This window comes from Manis javanica, chromosome 1 (assembly GCF_040802235.1).
Source record: "Manis javanica isolate MJ-LG chromosome 1, MJ_LKY, whole genome shotgun sequence".
NCBI classification, from domain to species: Eukaryota; Metazoa; Chordata; class Mammalia; order Pholidota; family Manidae; genus Manis; species Manis javanica.
The window spans coordinates 223,663,843-223,683,006 of NC_133156.1; the positions used below are offsets into that span (position 1 = coordinate 223,663,843).

Sequence of the window (19,164 nt, forward strand, 5' to 3'; positions counted from 1 at the left end):
ATCTGGGGGGGATGAAGGCGGAGGAGGTGAGATGGGGGAGGAGATGGTGGGGGAGGAAGGGAGAAGGGCTGTTGTAGGAGAAGAAGGGGAAGGGAGTGAACGGGGAGGCTTCTGCGGGGGCGGCGGCTTGCAGGCTAGGAGAACTTGGGAGGGGGCCCATGGGGTGGGGAGGAGGTGGAAAGCTTCGATATAGGGAATCTCCTTCCATTTTTTCAGGCACTGGCAGTAGTTAAAAAGATCGCGAGTGATGTTAGGATCAAGAGTTCCCCCTGCGGGCCATTGGTTGTTATTGTCTAGGGGGTATGTTGGCCAATCTTGGGAGCAGTATTTACGGAGAAGTTTTGGTTTTATATCAGGCATCAGGGAGAGGGTAGCCAGATGCTTAAGCAGGCATTCAAGAGGTGAGCTTTCAGGGAGGGATGAGGAGGCCCCCATGGCTGAAGGACAGAGAAGGAGACAAACAGGGGAAGACGAACGGAGATCCTCGGACTGGAAGCAGACTGCAAGGAGACAAAGGGCATCCCTGATGATCCTTGGTGGTCTGCGGAAACTCGTATACGAGTCGGAATTTCTTAGGAAGTGTGGGTCGTCACCCAGACTTCCCTAAGAAGGCAGAGTGCCGGAGTCACGAAGTACCTAGCGCTAGGAATTTTCAGCAGACAGAACAGATATCGGCGGGTGGAACAGAAGGAGAGGGGGGGAAAAAGGGAGCGTTCTCATCTGCAAAGGAGTCACCTCGTTTATGGCTGTTGGAGGAGGGGCCTGAGGGTCCGCCGCAGCCGTGAAGGCCTGAGGCGGGGAGAGTTCCCTCCTCGTCCCCAAGCGTCAGGGCCTTGCTGGACGATCACGGTCAATGGCACTGCGATAGCTCGGGGAAGAGTGGCCCACCCCGGGGAAATTTTGCTTAAAAAGTTTCGGCACTGATGGAAGGTACGGTGAGTGCTTTTATGACTGTTGGAGGAGGGGCCTGAGGGTCCGCCGCAGCCGTGAAGACCTGAGGCGGGGATTTATGGCTGTTGGAGGAGGGGCCTGAGGGTCCGCCGCAGCCGTGAAGGCCTGAGGCGGGGAGAGTTCCCTCCTCATTCCCGAGCATCAGGACCTTGCCGGACGATCACGGTCGATGGCACTGCGATAGGTCGGGGAAGAGTGGCCCACTCTGGGGGGGAAAACTTACCTAAAGGCCAGAGAGGAGTGGTGAGTGTGATGAGCCAGTGCCGGAAAAAGAGGACGAGGGCAAGCTGCTGCTGGTGTCAGGGGGAAGACGGGGCCCAGTTGGGGTGTCCCGTCTCCCGGGTTTCGGCACCAATGAAAGGAAAGGAACGACAGACAGCAGCAATTCACCGGAGAATTCTGCTTTATTAGGGAAAGGTGCTGGGTTATATAGGAAGGGGCATGGGGTGATTGTGGTGTTACTTCTACGGGGCTGGTGGCTGTTGGCTAGGTGCTGGGATTGGGAGGGGGGCGAGAGGTGATTGGGCTTCAGGTGGCGCCGAGGACCCTGAAGAGAAGCTGGAAGTTTGCTATCTTACTGGTGGGGGCCCTTCAGGGGGTCTTAACTGTGTCACAAGTTAATCCTTTACAGAATTTAAAAACTCTAGATTAACAACTTCTCTCTTATGAAGGCTGCCTCCCTTTGACTTTCACCACTGATTCTGGTCTTGTTTTTGAAGCAACATAGTTGAGTCTGTGTCTCTATAAGACAGCCTGTCTAATATTTGTTAATCTCCTTTCCAGGTAAAACATTTTTTATTTCTGCCATAGCTAGGCGGATCAGCATCCTTTGTGGGTAATCCCTAGTTAGCTGATAGGGAGCTAAGAACTGAACACAACATTCCAGATATTGTCTAAGTAGTTAGATGATGAGGAATGGGGCAGAAAAAATTACATGAAATATACAGGATTATAGCTAGACTTAAAAGATCAAGAAAAACACTGAGTGCTCTTACACTGTCATTAGACACTAGACTCCTATTAATGTATCCTGTAACTGCAGTAGCTTTTCTTCAGCAGCTCATAAAAATAGAAGTATAATTAATAGAAGCTCCTTGAAATCACCACTTCTGAAGTACCTTTTCTCTGAAACAGCCTTGCTCTCTCCTTTTTTGTCAAATATGTGCTGTCTGTAGTTGAAACCCTCCTTTCTGACAAGACCAAAGCCATTATCTCTCTTCATCCGAAGCTGACCAAAATATACTTTTGCTCAATATACGCTTAGTGAAGCACCCACAGCCATTCTTGCGCTCCCTGGCTTCCTCAAATTCTTGGTCTCTGTGCTCCATTGAAGCCTCCTTGAAAGGCCCTGCTGAGAAAGGATAGCACTCTCACAAAGGGAAGACTGTGAGGGTTGGGGGTCCTTGTGTCTTAACACCAGTCTTGCTTCCACCACGGCTTATACCTGAATTCTGGGGTTTATTGGTATGAGTTAGAGGGTCTACAGAAACTTTCCAAGACCTGAGTGATAGTAAACTAACAGTTTTCTCTACCACCTGCAAGCTAGAAAGTTTGTCATCTCTGCTTTAAGAATTAAATAATCACAATTCTTTTCTCTTAGCATCCATTTAATTAAACTTTGAGTGCAGCAAGTCTGCCAGAACTAACAGAAAGCTGTTTCAGGAAACAAGAATAATAGAACCGTAGGGGACCGTGAGGCACCTACTTTGACCTTTTTATTTTACAGATGAGAAAACTAAGGCTTGAGGTAATAAAATCACTTACTCAAGATTACATAGGTAGCAAGCTACTGAGACCAGACTTGAACTAGAGCCCCTGAAAGGGAAATCCATTGTGTTTGCATGAGTCTCTTTTTACACACAAAAAATCTCTCTGGATAGCATGATCTGCATTTTAAAATTCTTTCTTTTCCCCTTTGGCCTCTACTTCTGTTCTCTACATCTAGCCATTCAATTAAACAAATACATCTCAAATACACCTGGTAGGCCCTGTGGGTGACTCAAAGGTAGCTGCATCAAGATGCAAGGTTTCTCATTGTTACAGTCTAGTGGGGAAGACAGTGGATAACTGCTAACTGCAAAACTGGACAGGAAATCATACACACATAATCAGAAGTACAAAATGCTATGGTATTCCAGCAGATAGAGCAATTACATTCTTTTTGGCAGGGGTAGAGGGGTTAGATGATGAGGAATGGGGCAGAAAAAATTACATGAAATATACAGGATTATAGCTAGACTTAAAAGATCAAAGATAAAGAGATGTCTGTTTCTTGATGGAGTTAGGGAGACACAGGGCAGATTTGGAGAATTTGAGATTATTATGAAGTACTGGGAGTAGAAGGAGAATAAGACTGGGAAGCTGGTGGAGGACTGATCAGAAACTTTTAATGAAAAGTCAGTGAAAAGAGTTAAAACTTTGGGGTGTTAGCAGTAGGGAAACACTAAAGAATTTTTGAACTTCAGAAGATTTTGAACTTTAAAAGCTTTAAACAGATAAATATCACAGTGTGTAATATTACTAATGCGATTACATAGAAGACTCTTGCAGTAGTGCAGGCAAGAGATGATGTGGACGATAAAAATGGAAGGCAGTGACAGGTGCAAGAAACCCAGCAGAGGTGCCTGCTATGGGACTGCTCGGATCTGCTGAGCAAAGGGAGAGGAGAGCAGCCAAGGTGCAGCCGAGGTTAGCATCGGGCCTTCACCCCAGATGACTCAGAGACCCATGTGCTACTTTCATCACCAGAAGTTGAAGAGAAGGAAAAGGCTGGGAAGGAAAGAGTTAGAGGGCTCCCTGTTGTACTTAACGGATTTGAGATTCCAGCAGGACATTGACTTGGGAGAGCACAGAGCCAATTGGAATGCAGGTCTGGAAGCGCATTTGAAAGGGCTCATCTTGGAGGTTCTCACAGTTAAAGCTCTGCAAGTGCTGATGTTGCTGAGTTGGAAAGAAGGATTGAAAAAGAAAGGATAAGGGCCAGGAGGGGATTTGGGGAGTTACGGTGGCAGCTTGGAAGAGAACAGCGGAGAGAAGAGGAATTGGTGACAGAGAGATAAGTCAAGAGCCTGAGGAATGTGGTGTATGGGAGCCAAGGGTTTTAGGAAAGAGGGGAGAGCCCCATTTTAACTGCTACAGGAGAGCTAAGGACCATGAGTGCTGAGGGGAAAAGACTCCTGGCCTTCCTTGCTTCAAATTCTTTCTGGTTTTGTTGGTTTTCATTTTAGGGGATAGTGTCTTATGTCTTTACAAATTAACTGGCCCTTGCCCTCTTGGTCCAGATATCTGTCTATGTGCAGAAAGCAGAGGCACTTCGTGTCTGATGTGTGTAAGATGTCTTCATTTCTTGCTACACATGCAGCATGAATCTGAGTACATACTGGAACTCTGTGAGAAGAATGGATAGTGCGTGGCCTCTGTCGAGGTTCCCACTGGGAGTTGGGCCTGAAGCCCCCGTCTGTCATGTTGCTCCTCACCCACTCAACCTGTCATTGCCTTTGCCACTTTTTTTTTTTTTTTGAGATTTTGTACCTCTGCCTCTGCCACTTTAGTGGGCCCTGTACTTCCTGCTGACTCTTGCCAGAGTTGTAGATATGCCCCAGAGGCAAGTTTCCTTTTCTAATGAAAACATCAAAGGAGGATAATCAGAGAATGAAAACAGGAGACAAGGAAGTAGCCAATACACATTGTTTTAGAGGCACCATTCAGGTGCTTTGCCTTTATTGTCTCATTTAATCCTCATAATAACCCTGTGAAGTAAGTAGTATTATCCCCATTTTACAGATGAGGAAACTGAGACGCAGAGAGGTTAAGTGACTTGCCCAAGATCACACAACTAGTAAGTAAGTGTGAACCCAGATCTGTCTGACTCCAGAGCCTGTGCTCTTTCCCATCACATTACACTGCAGTTCTGAGTTTTGAGTTCTGATGTTGGTGTGCAGACCCAAGAGTCACAGGGAAGCTCTGCCTAGCATCCTGGGGGAAGCCAACTTTGGGATGCGATGTATATATAAATGGCTGTACCCATTGCCGATACTTGTGTCATTTTTGCCTTAAGTTCTTTGTACTTGTTCACTCACCTTCCTAGTTCTTTCTCAGAAACTTTATATAATGTGTGTGCTTAGCAGCAGTTAAAGATTGATTGCCTCTGGGGAGGGGAACTGGAGTTGAGGAGGGCTGGGACAGGAGGCTGTAGTTTCCATTACAAATCATTCCATACTAATAGACCTTTTTTTTATCATGTTACCTGATTTTATAAAAAGTTCCATGAAGACCAGTAGATATTGAGATATAACAACAAATACTATGAATGCACAAAAGAACATACTTTGCTAAATTAATAACTGTGAGACATACTTTTGTAGAATCACAAAACCTATATTTTGTGCATCTGCTCTTTTATGTGAAGGTTCGTAATGAGTTTTACAAGGATACACAGGGTGTGATAATGGTCTATGATGTTGGTCAGAAAGAATCCTTTGACGCCCTTGATGCGTGGCTGGCAGAAATGAAGCAAGATCTCGGACCTCATGGAAACATGGAGAATATTGTGTTTGTGGTGTGTGCCAACAAGGTAACTACTTTGGAAATGGTATGCTTAACTTTCTAAATTCGTTGTGGGAAGAATGCACCTCTAAGTTTTGGGGAACAAATGAAAAGAAAAAGTCCTTATTCTGTACAGGAATCAACAGCTTTTTAAAACATATGTCCCCAAAACAAAAACAACAAAAACACAAAACTTAGCATATCAAGAGCAGAATAGTTTTCCTTTCTGGTGCCATACTTGAGGAAGGAATTGGTGACCAAGTAGGAGAAGTGTATCCTAACCATCACACTCTGACCTGACTGGAGGAGGGGTGGTAATTAGGTGAGAAGTGGGCTATGGAGAGGTATGAAAAGCAGACTGTCACCCCGTGAGTGTGGTACGTGCGTGCGTGGCAAGTATGAAGCCGGCTTTCAGAGCTGAGTAGCCATAGTTTTCTCAAGGCAGCAAGTGGGAAATGTGGCAGCAGGCGCTTGCTGTTTGCCTCAAAAACATCAGTCTGTGTTCAGTATTAGTAACTCTTTGTCCTTTTGGTCCTTTTAATTTTGTTTACTAGTGCTAGGGTTTGTTTAAGAGTAGTTTTTGCCTCAGTAAAAGATTGACAAAGACCTCATTGGGCCTATTGTAGTGGGACAAGGTTGGAATCTTCTGCCCTGCCCCCAACGTTCTATTTCAGATCGACTGTGCCAAGCACCGCTGTGTAGATGAAAGTGAAGGGCGCCTTTGGGCAGAAAGCAAAGGGTTCCTGTACTTTGAAACATCAGCACAGACTGGAGAAGGAATCAGTGAGATGTTTCAGGTAACCTGGCATTTTTTTGTTCTGTTTGTATCAAGGCTGACCATACCAAATTTTAGTTTAAATTATGAGAAGCAAAAGAGTAATAGGAATTTCTCATTAAAATAAGCTCTTTTTCTTTTCAGAAGCTGGTGAGAGAAACAGAGACAGAAAGGGAGAGAGCTGCCTGTCTGTGTTCTATTTTAGGCCACACTTGGGTGATCATCAGAATTACTTGGGGAAATTCTTCAAAATAAAGATGTCTAGGCTTCAGACCTACTGAAAGCTTAATGTTGAAAAAGCTCTCCAGGTGATTCTGATGATCATCAAGTTTAACAATAGTTATTATACACTTAGTAGGACAAAGATTTTCTTCAAAATTACCTTTGGTTAATTGTGTTACATTTGTATGCATAATAAAATGGAATCTTTACTTTGGCAAAATTGCCTTGCCAGAGCTAAACGTAATCCTATATTATAGCCCACAGGGATGCAGTTAGAGAATAGGAGACTATCTCTGCAGAATTCAGCCCATCATACATAAAAATAAGGTCTTACCATTCAAGTAGGCAATGGAGGGATGTATTCACATTACAACCTGAATGGATGGTCACTTTTTAAAAGTTACTTATGTTGAATACTTTTAAGGGAAGGAGGTATGTAAAATAGTAAGTAATAAAGTCAATTCTTAATTATAGATACATTTGGAAGTAAGTGGTGGCATGAATAATGTATTTTTTTCTTATGAATATATCTGATATTTTGGGAATTTTTAACATTTCAAATAATGTAGCTGTACTATAAAGAGTTGTTCTTAATTATTGAGTGGGATTTTACTGAATCTTTTATGCTGAATTTCTTTTTCACAAGATGTCACCCCTCCTACTAGAAGACAGGTTTCATCCTTGGCTGACAGGCTGAATTGGGCATCAGTAGCTGCTGTTTCAAAACCAAATGAGGTTGATGTTGGTTTGCTAAGCTTTGTATTCATATGAGGTTAGAGACCTATGTGAGTTTGTGCCTATCAATGTGCCATAATGATACTTAGCCATTTGAATAGTATTTCACAGTTCTGGGGAAGTTTACATGTTCCATCTCATGTGAGACATAACAGCGTGTGGCAGGTATTATGCTCATATAATTTTCATTCCAGATGTTAGGACATGTAAGTGTAGTAAAGTGACTTGTTCAAAGGGTACTAAGGTCTGTTGGAGATTACATTTCCCTAAGCACTTTAAAGATGTTGGTCCATTCTCTTCTCCTCTGTTGTGTCTCATGAGATGTTAGCACCCATTTCTGACTCTTACTCTTTTGTACATAATATGTCTTTTCTTCCTCTAGCTACTTTTAAGAGTTTCTCTTTGTTTTGAAGCAGTTGATCTATGTGCTTAGGTGTGGTTTATATTTGTCCGGCTTGGGGTTTATTCAGTTTCTCACATTGGTTGGTAGATGTTTTAAATCAAATTTAGGATGTTTTTTTTTCTTTTCTTTTTTTAACCATTACTTGTTCAAAAAAATTGTTTGGCCTGTTTTCACTCTTTTCCTTATGGCATGCCAGTTACACATATATTAGAACTTCTGATTTTGTCCCACTCCTTGAGGCTATGTTTATTTTTCTCCCATTTTATCCTCTATTTTCAGATTGCTAGTCTCTGTGGATCTGATTTCAATCTGCTGTTAAATCCACCAAGTGCATTTTTCAATAGAGTACTTTTCAGTTTTAGAATTTGCATTTGGTCCTTTTTTGTAGTTCCCACTTTTGCTAAGATTCTCTGTTCACTCATTAAGAGTCTCTTCCTTTAATTCTTTGAACACATTTTCCTTTATCTCTGAAATATTTATAATAGCCAAACTTTTAGTCTTTGTTTGCTAAGTCCAATATATGAACCATCTTGGGTTCAGTTTCTGTTGACTAATTTGTTTCCTAATTATGGATCACATTTTGTTGTTTCTTTGTATGAATAGTGATTTTTGAGTGAACACCAGACATAGTAGATAGCATATTGTAGATTCTTTATTTTCCTCAGAATAATATTGATTCTTGCTTCAGTAGGCAGTTCAGCTACTGTCAGATTATACTGAACTTGTGTAGGCTTGGTTTTTTGCTTTAGTAGCAAGGATCTGAAGGAAGCCCAAAGTGTGCCCAGACCTTTCTAATTTGGCAGAACTCAGCCTCCAAATTCTCTCTCTCATAGATCTCATTAGCTCTTGGTTTTAGATTTTGTTAGGATGAGTCTACCTCTTATTAAGGCATCCCCTTTCTGTGGCATCTCATCTAGATGCGAGGGGTACTGTTGAGGTGCAGTCTCTCCTCTGTGGCAAGGCCTAACTCTTGTGTCCCCAGCATGGCTCTTTCCCTACCACTACACCTAGAGTAATTGGTTCTGTTCTCAACCCCATAGTCGCTATTATCTGATCTCACCCTATATATGTATAGCCTGGACCCAGCTACTAAGTAGTGGGGAGCCTCCAGGTGGACTCCTAGGGCCTTTCCCCTCCAGTGCCTTGCTCTGTATATTTTAGCCTCTTCATCATCCTCCAGCTCTGATCTTTGCCTCTTTAATTCAGTGGGACTTTGGGTCTGCCCAGACTTCAGCTGTGACATGGTCAGGAAAAGGACTCCAGGTAGAAAACCAAGGAGCAGTCTTACACTTGCTACTATCCACTCCCATATATTTGTCCACTTTTCTAGTAGTTTATGGCAAGAGGTCTAGTCCAGTACCCATTACTCCATCATGGCTGGAACTCAAACAATGAAGTTTAAACAGACTTTTGACTTCAATTCTAGCATCTGCATGCCACACCACAGCTGGTCTTCTATAATGGGTTATGAGTGAATCTTTGTGCGCTCAGAAATCTGTGTTTGTGTTTTAGGTTAACTTATAGACAAGAAGAAAATGTACTGATACAAAAGCAAACATCTGTGAACTGTGATCCCTTTTGGGTTGCCTTACCTTTTTAGATAAATTTTGGGTAGAACTATGGATAAGTTAGTCTATTAAAAAAAAAAAAGTCTTAACAAAGAATATAATAAAACTATTCTGTAAGTAAGCACTTAGAAGTAGTGCTTTCCTGCTGGTTCAATTTAATAAATATTTTCTGTTTCCTATATTTATAATAGACACCTTATATCAGGAAAGGACTTGGTTTATCTTATTCACATTGTTAACAGATAGTAATATTAAGATAGACAAAAACTAAACTAACACTTCTTTTGTGTCAATATCTAGTGGCTTTTCATTTGACACTCCTTTTCACATGTTAAGGTTTCTTGTCTAGGTTGCCAAGTCAATAGCTTTTACTGGAGATAAAAAAGAGGAGTCTAAGAGAAATATACAATTTTTAGATCATAATAGGAACTGTAGAAATATCTGAAAAAGAAGAGGGAAAGATTAAAAAAGAAATGGAGGGAAGAAGAGATATGTCAATGTAGAAGTGACTTTTGTGTATTAGTATTTTGAGTGAGGTCATTCAACAACAGTAAGAGTGCACAGAGTATGAAATATGAGTACTGCCAAAAATAGTCTTCATTTTGAAAAATGTCATAAAAATAGGCAAATAATATGAAGAGTTTACAGAGAAAGAAAAAGCTGGTAAGCACATGAAAAGATAATCAATTTCACTTATAATTAAAGACATGCAAATCAAAACTGTGAGATACATTATCAGATTGCCAAAAATGAAGATGTCTGATAATGCCCAGTATTGATGAAAGCATGGGGGAATATACACTCATACACTGTGATGGGATTGTGTGTGAGGTGGTGCAGCTTTTTTTGTTCAAAATTGTCAAAATCAAAACTAAAAATACACTTATACTGTTATTCAATAGTCTGCTTTTAGGAATTTATCCTAAGGCAATATCCCCAGAAGTGTGCAGATATATATATATATATATATATATATATATATATACACATACACACACACACATATACATATATATATACATACACACAAAATACTAAGGCATTATTTGTAGTAGCAAAAAACTAGAAACAGTGGACTTGCCAAAGAATAGAGAGTTAAATAAGTTATGGTACAGCCATACAGTAAAATATTGAGCAGTCTTTAAAAAGGATGAATGAAAGTATCTATATGCAGCTGGAGAAAGATTCCAAGATGTAATGTGATAAAAATGCAAGGTGCTAAGCAATGCGTTTAGTCCGCTCTCTTTTATGTAAATGTTTAGCATATGAATCTGCGTACATACTGGTATACTGATAGAAAATTTTCCTGGAAGGATATTTAAAAAATATTAACAATGGTCACATTGAGGAGAGGGACTTGAGGGGTAGGGAGCTACACTTTTCATTTTACACTTTACTATTTTAATTTTTCTAAGAAAATTCATCTACCACTTTTTAACCTCAAGCGTGGTTGTCTGAGAGTAAGATTATGAGCCATTTAAATTTTATTCCTTATACTTTTTGTGTGCTTAAATATGTAGTATACATAGTGTAAAAGAAAATAATCTTCCAAAGTGCCTATTTGCTTTATGGTGAATTTTAAGAATTATTGGAATATATTAAAGTTCTTTAAGTGGATGCTTTTTAAAAGAAATTTCTCTTTTCACGAAATCAGTTCTACTCTGGGATCTGTTTTCTTTTTGCAGACCTTTTATGTATCCATAGTTGACTTATGTGAGAATGGCGGGAAGCGACCTGTCACAAATAGCAGTGCTAGTTTCACCAAAGAGCAAGCAGATACCATTCGCAGAATTCGAAACAGTAAAGACAGTTGGGACATGTTGGGAGTCAAACCTGGGGCCTCAAGGTGAGCTGCGCTCTAGGTCATTAGTGCTGAGTTCTGTTACAGAGGGAGACTCAGTCATCAAAATCATAGGTGCAGTGTATCTTCTGGTAATTGGCTAGCAATGCGAAGATATGTAGAAATGTATTAAATTGCTTAATAACTCTCTTTCACTGAGTTAACTGAATACCAAAGAAACAAAATAGAGGGCACAGTTGCCTGAGAAGAGAATTATGTATGCACGGATACTTTCTGCAATGGTACGTTCTGTTTTTGTCTGTGTTGAATGAGAGCCTTGAAGCAAAAGCACCTTAAACAATACCTTACAAAGGAGAATTATTAAGTCATAGAATTTTAGAGGAGGAAAGAATGTTAGCAGTCATCTTACTCAACATTTCATTTGTGGGTGAGAAAACTGGGACCCAGTAAGACTAAACACACATTCAAGGACCCCAGGAGTTAGCAGTAGAATTGGTTCTTGACCCTGAATGTTTTGTGTCTGCCTGGCTCTGTCTTTGTCTTTCTCTCTCAAAAATCTTGCTAGTTCCTCACCTGTGTGTGAATCTATGTTAAATTATTTTAGCTAAAAGAATTACTTGGGAGAAAAGGAAATAGAATCACTATTGCTTGTGCAAGAATAAGTAATTATTCAGTATGGTTATAGAACTTTTTACTACTGCTGTTACCGTGCATCTTATATTTATTGTAATTATAGATAATATCATTGTTACTATGCATGCTAATAATTTTTTTATTATAAGCATTCTCAGATTTTTTTTTCACCATAACGTTCCTCCCCATGCTTCTCCCTTTCTACTTTTTTGCATTGATTCCCACAAAAGAAAAGGAAAAGTATGTCTTGAAATGCCTTGTCAGTACCAACAGCATTAAGTTTCTCTTTTCCATAGCATATCTTCAAGTCTGAAAGGAAAGAGGGGCCAGGGAGAAGTTACTGGGGGTCACCCTCAACTTGCCAGGCATTACTGAGAATGCTTTAAATACACAAACAATTCAGATGATCCCATGTATACAGCACAAAGTTAACCGATGTCTTCTCAGTGTCCTTTTAGACTTCCATAGTGTCATTCTAGATTCTTCTGCTTCATCTCCAAGGGATATTGGTTCTACAGTTAAGAGACTGTTACTTTAATTAGTTTATTAAGGAAGAGAGACTTTTGGTTCCTTACTTACTCACTGTGGTTAATTGGAATCTACCAAGATTTACAGGACCTCTGTTAAGTTCCACATCCTTGGCTGATATAAACATGTACTTTTCTTGCCTTTGTTCCTGTGGGTTCATCAAACTGGTTTTATATGGCATTGAGCACATTTGGCCAAACCTAAAAACTTTTTTTACGTTATAGAAAGTTTTAATGTTTTTTCAGTGCTGTGTTTACTGTTCTTAAACTTTAAGAAAACCTTCATCCTCAGCAGAATTAATGTATTTGTTACCTTATTAAATATATTTGTTAATATATTTGTTATTTTGGAGAAATAAGAATTCTGGCAATTCAAATTTCTTCAGAGAGGGAGAATATGATTTTTGTTAGCTAATATCCAAATGATCTGTGTAGAAAAGCCCCATGCAAGGTTAAAACAGGAATATTCGAAAGGACTTCTCTCAGAGCAGAAAGCAGGAAAAGCCTTAGAATGTATCCCCAAGTCGTGGAGAACTGTTAACATGGCCTTATGACCTCGGTCTGTTGATACCTAAAACTTTCCATCACATCCAGAATATCAAAAACTGACCATCCCTCTAACTGAAAAGCCGAATTAGAAATCCTTCTGATAAAAAGGGAGAAAAGCTAGGGCATGTGGGAAAGCCCCATACCCAGGCTGACAGGATGACTGGGACCCTGACTTACAATAAGAAGATGGGAAATAAAGCCGTCTGGAGGGCACAGAACTTCACTGTAACCAGGGGAGTGGCTGGGAACTAGAGGCCTCCCAGAGGCCTGACACTTGAGGATCTCGCCGGGCCCCTCCCAGCCAGTCCCTGCTTGTTGACGAGCTCAGAAGCGTAAAGGTGGCTCCAGGAGCTCTGCAGGTCTTTGGAGAAACACCCATTGTACCGCTCCTTTCCTCTTCGGATATTAATTTCTCTCTTCTTTCTTCTTTGGTCTCAGGGGCACAGAGTAACCTCCAGGCACCCCTTTCCAGTGTCCCTTTCTTGGTCAGTGGTGTTGCCATCTTCCCTGGGCCTCAGATTCAGCCATGACCCTGGCACTCATTTCAGCCGTTTTCTTCTGTCTTCTCCACCTGTACACCCAGGTCATCATCTGCTTCTGCCAGTTCTTTTTTTGTATCATCTTTTATCTTCCCTTGCTTGCTTCCACAAACACTTTAAACTCTTGTCCTCCTGCTTGGATTATTGTAACAGCCTCCTACCTGTCTCCTAACTTCAAGGAACAGCTTTCCCAGCACCATTTTGTCATTGGACACCTACTGTTGTTGTTTATCAAATCCAATTGCTTTGTCGTTTTGACTTGAAGACGCTTTACTTCTGACCCCTGCTCCCTGGCCAACTTTGTTTCTGTTACTTCTCAGCCCAGTTTCCTCGTGCAACTGCATGCCATGTCCATGCTCTGTTCCCATCCTCTGCCAGTTTTCTCTAGTCACCTGGATTTCCCCATTACTGGGGGATTTTTCAGAACCTTACTCCAGCGGGCCTTCCTTGATGGCCCCATGCCCGCATTGCTTCAGTCAGCAAAGATTTGCTGAGTGCCCACCAGGTGCCAAGAACTCTGTTTTCAGAGGGTCACTCTTTTACCACATGGTTTGTTAATGTTTAAATATGCATTCTGCATTTTTTTTTTCCTACTTGTATGTTACATATTATTTATTTGTTTGTTCTCCAGTCCTTTAGTCCTGCTTGGAACTTTTTGGGATATGCTTACTGCAAGAGATATTATATGTATCCAAACAGCTAAAATGTACTTACTGACAGAGCTTTGATGCTTTTTGTAGGGATGAAGTCAATAAAGCATATCGAAAACTTGCTGTGCTGCTTCACCCTGACAAGTGTGTGGCCCCTGGCAGTGAAGATGCCTTCAAAGCAGTTGTGAATGCCCGGACAGCCCTCCTGAAAAACATCAAGTAGAAAGTAAGAGAAAATCACATGTGTGGGCCTCAAGTACAGATTTTCTCTAGAGGTGACATAGCCAACATGGATTTTTCCTCCACAAAATCCTACTGCTTTTTGCACTCGTGTTGTCATTTGTAAATCAGTAATTCATCTGTGTGTGAATTTCTGTTACCTGTTACCATTTCACAGACATTTTGCTGAGTGATGAGGTTAAGAGAACCAAGCGCCGCTTATACGCTGTAGTTCACTTCATATTTCCAAATCTGAATCTTTTTCTCCTTCATTTGTAAGCTCTGTGATTGTAGCATCCCATAGGAAATGTCCATAAGGTTTCTGGAGGGAAGGAGGAGGACAGGAGAACCCTTTCACTTTTTCTTTTCTTTTTTTTTTAAATTAGAGAAGAAAACAGCAGAAACAGAAGTGGACATTATCAAAACCGCAGAAAGTTTGGTGTGACCTTATAAACAAGTTGCTCCTTTTACAGTGAGTTCCTTAGGTAGGATTTCAGCTATCAGTCGTTCCATAACCAATGAGCTCGTGGCAGTCCTTTGGAAGTTTGTGAAAGGAGGCCAAGACAATTCCGAATCGAGCCGCCCTTGTGTGAAATGTGCCCTGTTCCAACCACCAGGGGGAGACAGGCTAGTCCCGGGAGAGACTAGGAGGTGGCAGTCGCCAAGTCCGGCTGGCTGCTGCCAGTCCTGCGCCTGGATCTGAGGCCTTTCTTTAGCCATGGAAATGGGTGCTGGTAGCAGCAAAGAGCATGGTGTACCTAGGGATCAGGAATCAGTTTTGCAGGTCACACCAGAGATTGTGCAGAGGGGCAAGGCCAAAGAGCAGGCCAGCCCCGGTCAGCATGTTTGATGCTCTAGAAGAGCCCCCACAGGAGGCATATGCCTCTTCTTTCTACATCTCTGTCCAGACAGGTGGGAAAGGCAGGGGTACTCCCCCATGCACTGGGCCTCTTCTTTGCTTCATCAATGTTAGTTCTTTTTTCCTCTTCAGTGCTTCCTTGTTTTTTTTATATACTACATCTGCCATCATTTCTCCTGAATCCCTGGCTCCTGGCAACTACCTGCTCCAGTCTCCCTTTCAGGCCCTGACCTTACAAGCCCTGGTTGACCAGAGACGAGTTTGGATCCTCTGGTGGTGCTGGAGGGAGAGATCTGAAGGCCTGGGTAGGAGGAACCTTTTTCCTTTTTGCTTGGGCTCCAAATTTCTGAATAGTAATATTTTTCAACTATAGATTATGAAAACTAATTTCACACAGAGAAATACATTCCCTTGCATTGTCTCCTCCTCAGTGTCCAAGGGATGGATGAAAATTGAGTATTAGGACTGGCCATTTCTCCAGAGCTTAGAGAGCCAGTCTCACTGACTCAGTACGTCATCACTGTCATTACATTACTCGTATTTTTAGCTGTGGCCACGTTGCACTAATTGGGGTTTTAAAGCATATAAAACGTTACTGTTTGTGAATTTTAAGCAGCTATCCCATATTGATCGCATAATGGCACTTACCTTACCACCTAAAGGGAAAAGCCACTTTGGTTTAATCCAGGCCCTTTGCAGTCTTCATAATCCTTCCGTTCTGCAAAGCACTTCACGGTGTGGCTGCACTTGGGCTGCGTTGAGCTTGTTCAGGAAGCCAGAACGTTTTTTTCTAATATGAATTTCCATCTTGGTGATATTGAAATGCCTTTTTTTTTTTAACGAATTGAGTCTGATATTTGATTTCTTGCAGCATTTCCCTCTGGACTTTTCATTTTAACTAGCTTAGTTAAATTACACAGAACTCCAACCCAAAATTCTTCGGGACCTCAATTTTGGTTTAAGGCCTTCATCATGCCTGAAGTAATTAAACCAAGATCTGTTCTTGCATCAGAATTAGTCAGGTAAATGAGAGGTTATGCATGGTAGTGTCAGCCCAAATTGACATGACAGCTTGCTGAGTGTGTGACCCTGTATAAAGCTGATGCCCGTTTTCATCACTGTTATTGAAGACAAGATTGGTCACCTCATTCAGTGATATTGTACAGATGAGCAGTTACAGCAGGCCACGTTCTTTAGTGCCTCTATTCGCATGCTTACATAACAGGTGGCTTTAGCCTGATCTTGATTCCTAAGTAGAGACTCAGTTCCCAACACCTTATTTTTAAGGTTAAGGATGGCCATGAACTACTTTGTTTATGTAAAAGAAAGAAAAAAAGAAAGTTAAATTTCAGGGTCCTAGAATTTTTCTGACATCCATAATCCTTGAATAGAATACTGAGAGATAATAAAGCATGATTTGCAATGAAAAGGTTTTTTGGTACTACCTTCATACAAAACTTTACAGACCTCTGTGCATTGATTTAAATTTTTGGTGCCAATATACTGTGCAGTTGAACCTTATTAAAATTCTTCAGTCAGTTACCATTTCAAAATACATAAGTGAGAATAAGAACTAGCCAAATTATTTCAATGGCTAAAAATTTTTTATAGAGAATCTTCTTTTCAAAAAATAATAAAAGGCTCAAACAGCTGTTATTAAAGAAAAGCTGTTTCTTCTACATCTGAGTCACCAAGAATTAAGTTTTAAGACTTGTGAGAAGTCCCCGGAGGCATTTCCAGTTAATTGCCAACCTACCTAAGCACTTTAAAATACGCCCTCCTTTTGTTCCTCTGTTCCTCTGCTCCACTTCGTGCCTCCCATTTGAATTAATATTCTCAACTGTCAGCATTTCTTTCACTTCAGCATTGTCATTTTATTTCCTCCCAGAAATGTGTCCTTGGTTTTGCTAGCCTGTTAACTTGAAAGCCCAGTCTTGGGGGTATTGTGTGGCTACCCAAGGTAAATGGCTGTGCTCCGTAGAGTGCACCCTGTTCTTTAAGGCTTACGTTTATCTCAGGAAACTTAACTCTCGTATGTTCTCATGCATTGAGTTCTCAACTGGTAAATATTGCTTTACTCATAATCTAGTACCTAACCCACTGTTAGCCAAATGAGCCATAGGCAGCGCAGCTTAGCCAGAGCAAACGGTGGTGCTCGCAAGCCCTGCTGTTCCTCACAGAACAAAGACAAAATCCAGAGCGGGAGGGAGGGTGGAGCTGTGTGCAGATTGCTTTCCACAGTGAGGGTGCCCTTCTCACAAGTGATTTCAGTAGGCGCTGCAGTGTCACTCTTTCCCCACTGCACTCCATCTAGCTCACTCTGAGTCTGCCAACATTTCTGTAAAACTTTTGAGAATGAGTTTAGCTGCAATATATAGCTAACCACCTTCCATTACAAGTTTTGTGAAGTGAAGTTCCTACTTCTCATAACTGATATCTAGCACAATGTAAGACACAGTTAATACTGTTTGTACATTGGTTTTTCCCATTAAATGTTTCTAGATAAGACAAAACCTTACACTTGTGATGTGGATGTTAGATTGTGTCTAACAAGCAGTGCAATATTAAGTGCAATAAAGGCCCTGTTGGTGAAATGACTTGTTGGGATGTGGACAGTTTGTGTTCACCTCCTGCACTGATTGTGGGGGGGTGTTCGTCCCCTTGGACTGTGAGTGCAGAGTCTCTAGAGAAGCCCTTGCTCTTACAAGGTAATTTACATATTTGCTTTCTGTTGCAAAAACTGAAAATGTTAAGTCTAACGGTTGTTTATGTCTTGTACAGAGAGTGTCATATGTATTTAAGTTGTGTATTTTTATAAAGTAAAGTTAAAAATCAGACACCATTCTGTGGGCTGCACTTATTTGTCAGGATACTGGTCTTTTGTGTAAAACATACTAGTCTAGAAGCCAATCCAATTCCTCACCAACTGAGACCTTAGACAGGACATCTTGCTTTAGTTTCCAGTTGGTAAATGGAGGAAATTTTATTCCTTAGTCCATCTGCTATGCTAACCTTTTTAAGTCGTGATGAAAGTATTTTGACCTCTTAAAGAAAGACACTGAGATCATGCAAACTGTTACCATCCCATCTTAATAATGCAGCCCTTGGCAGAATAACTTAATAATTCAGTAAACTGGTCTCTGGACAAGAATCCTTAAGTAACAGACTATTTGAATTTGAAAGTGAAAGCCTTGTAAGGCCAACCCACAGGAGGCAGCCTACTTCTGAAGCCTTCAAACGAGAGCTTTCATTTTTATTGTGAAATGACATGCATTCTCATCCGAGAATGCCCACCACTCTTTTGGGGCAACTGCTCTACCTTCTCCATACTGCTAGTGTGTTCTAAGGAAAGCAGCCAAATTCTCCTATGCCCCGCCTTTCCTCCCTGGCCACAGAGTTTGGTCTATGAGATGGGAATGTCACTCATGCTGAGCCAATCCACACTCCTCTCCAGGATCTTTCTAGTTGGACCTAGGAAAACAAACTTCTGCTCAGGACAGGAAAACAGGAGGAGTTCTGCTGATGCTGCAACCTTGTTTCCAGCCTCATGGAAAAAAATTTGAGAATGAAGCAGACATGCAGAGAGAGACAGAATCCTGATAGCTAAGACTTTCCTTCTAGGCCCTGAGGTCCTCTGAACTGGGTGTTCTTTAAGCCCATCAGCCACCCCAGAATCCTTCCAATAAATCCTCACCCCATTTTCTGCTTCAGTTATTAGAGTTTTCTGTTACTTGCAGCTAAAAGAATATTAGAAAATAATAGACACCATGGGTCATAAGCAGGGAGAAGAAAGCTGTGGCCTGTAGACTGGTATAATGTTTGATATGTAGATCATAACATTTTGTATATTCCAGTATATCCAGTTACTTAGTATTTCTCAGTTGGTGTCTTTGGCTCTGTTTTAAACCAAAAATGGCCAGTTGCAAATTGGAAAGAAAAAAATAGGTTTATTCAGTTTGTTTCAGGGTTAATTAAACATCCAAATTTTTATCTAGCTTTTTACTTTCCATTTGATCTATTGCCTATCAGGGCATGTATAATTTCTTTAATCTCTAATCAAACTTTATTGTTAGAAGATTTATCCACCATGTATCTATTGAGCACCTATGTGTCAGGCCCTGTTCTAGGCAGTAGGGATATAGCAGAGCATAGAACCAGCAAAAAAACCTGCCCTATGGCGCTTACATT

At 41.1% G+C, this 19,164-nt stretch overlaps 1 protein-coding gene across 4 annotated transcripts in view; it reads left to right on the plus strand.

Moving 5' to 3' along the window:
* Positions 1-19,164, plus strand: part of DNAJC27 (DnaJ heat shock protein family (Hsp40) member C27) — a 94,861-nt gene that overhangs the window by 23,385 nt on the left and 52,312 nt on the right. Inside the window, exons 4-8 of one of the 4 annotated variants that reach the window (XM_037005575.2) lie at positions 5,360-5,524; positions 6,171-6,293; positions 10,885-11,045; positions 13,989-14,124; positions 14,504-17,813. In XM_037005575.2, coding sequence (XP_036861470.1) covers positions 5,360-5,524; positions 6,171-6,293; positions 10,885-11,045; positions 13,989-14,121 — 582 coding nt within the window. In that variant the 3' untranslated portion in view covers positions 14,122-14,124; positions 14,504-17,813. Of the gene's footprint in view, positions 1-5,359; positions 5,525-6,170; positions 6,294-10,884; positions 11,046-13,988; positions 17,814-19,164 lie in introns of those variants that run through there. The other 3 variants (XM_073215755.1, XM_073215753.1, XM_017660705.3) reach the window with 3 other exon arrangements.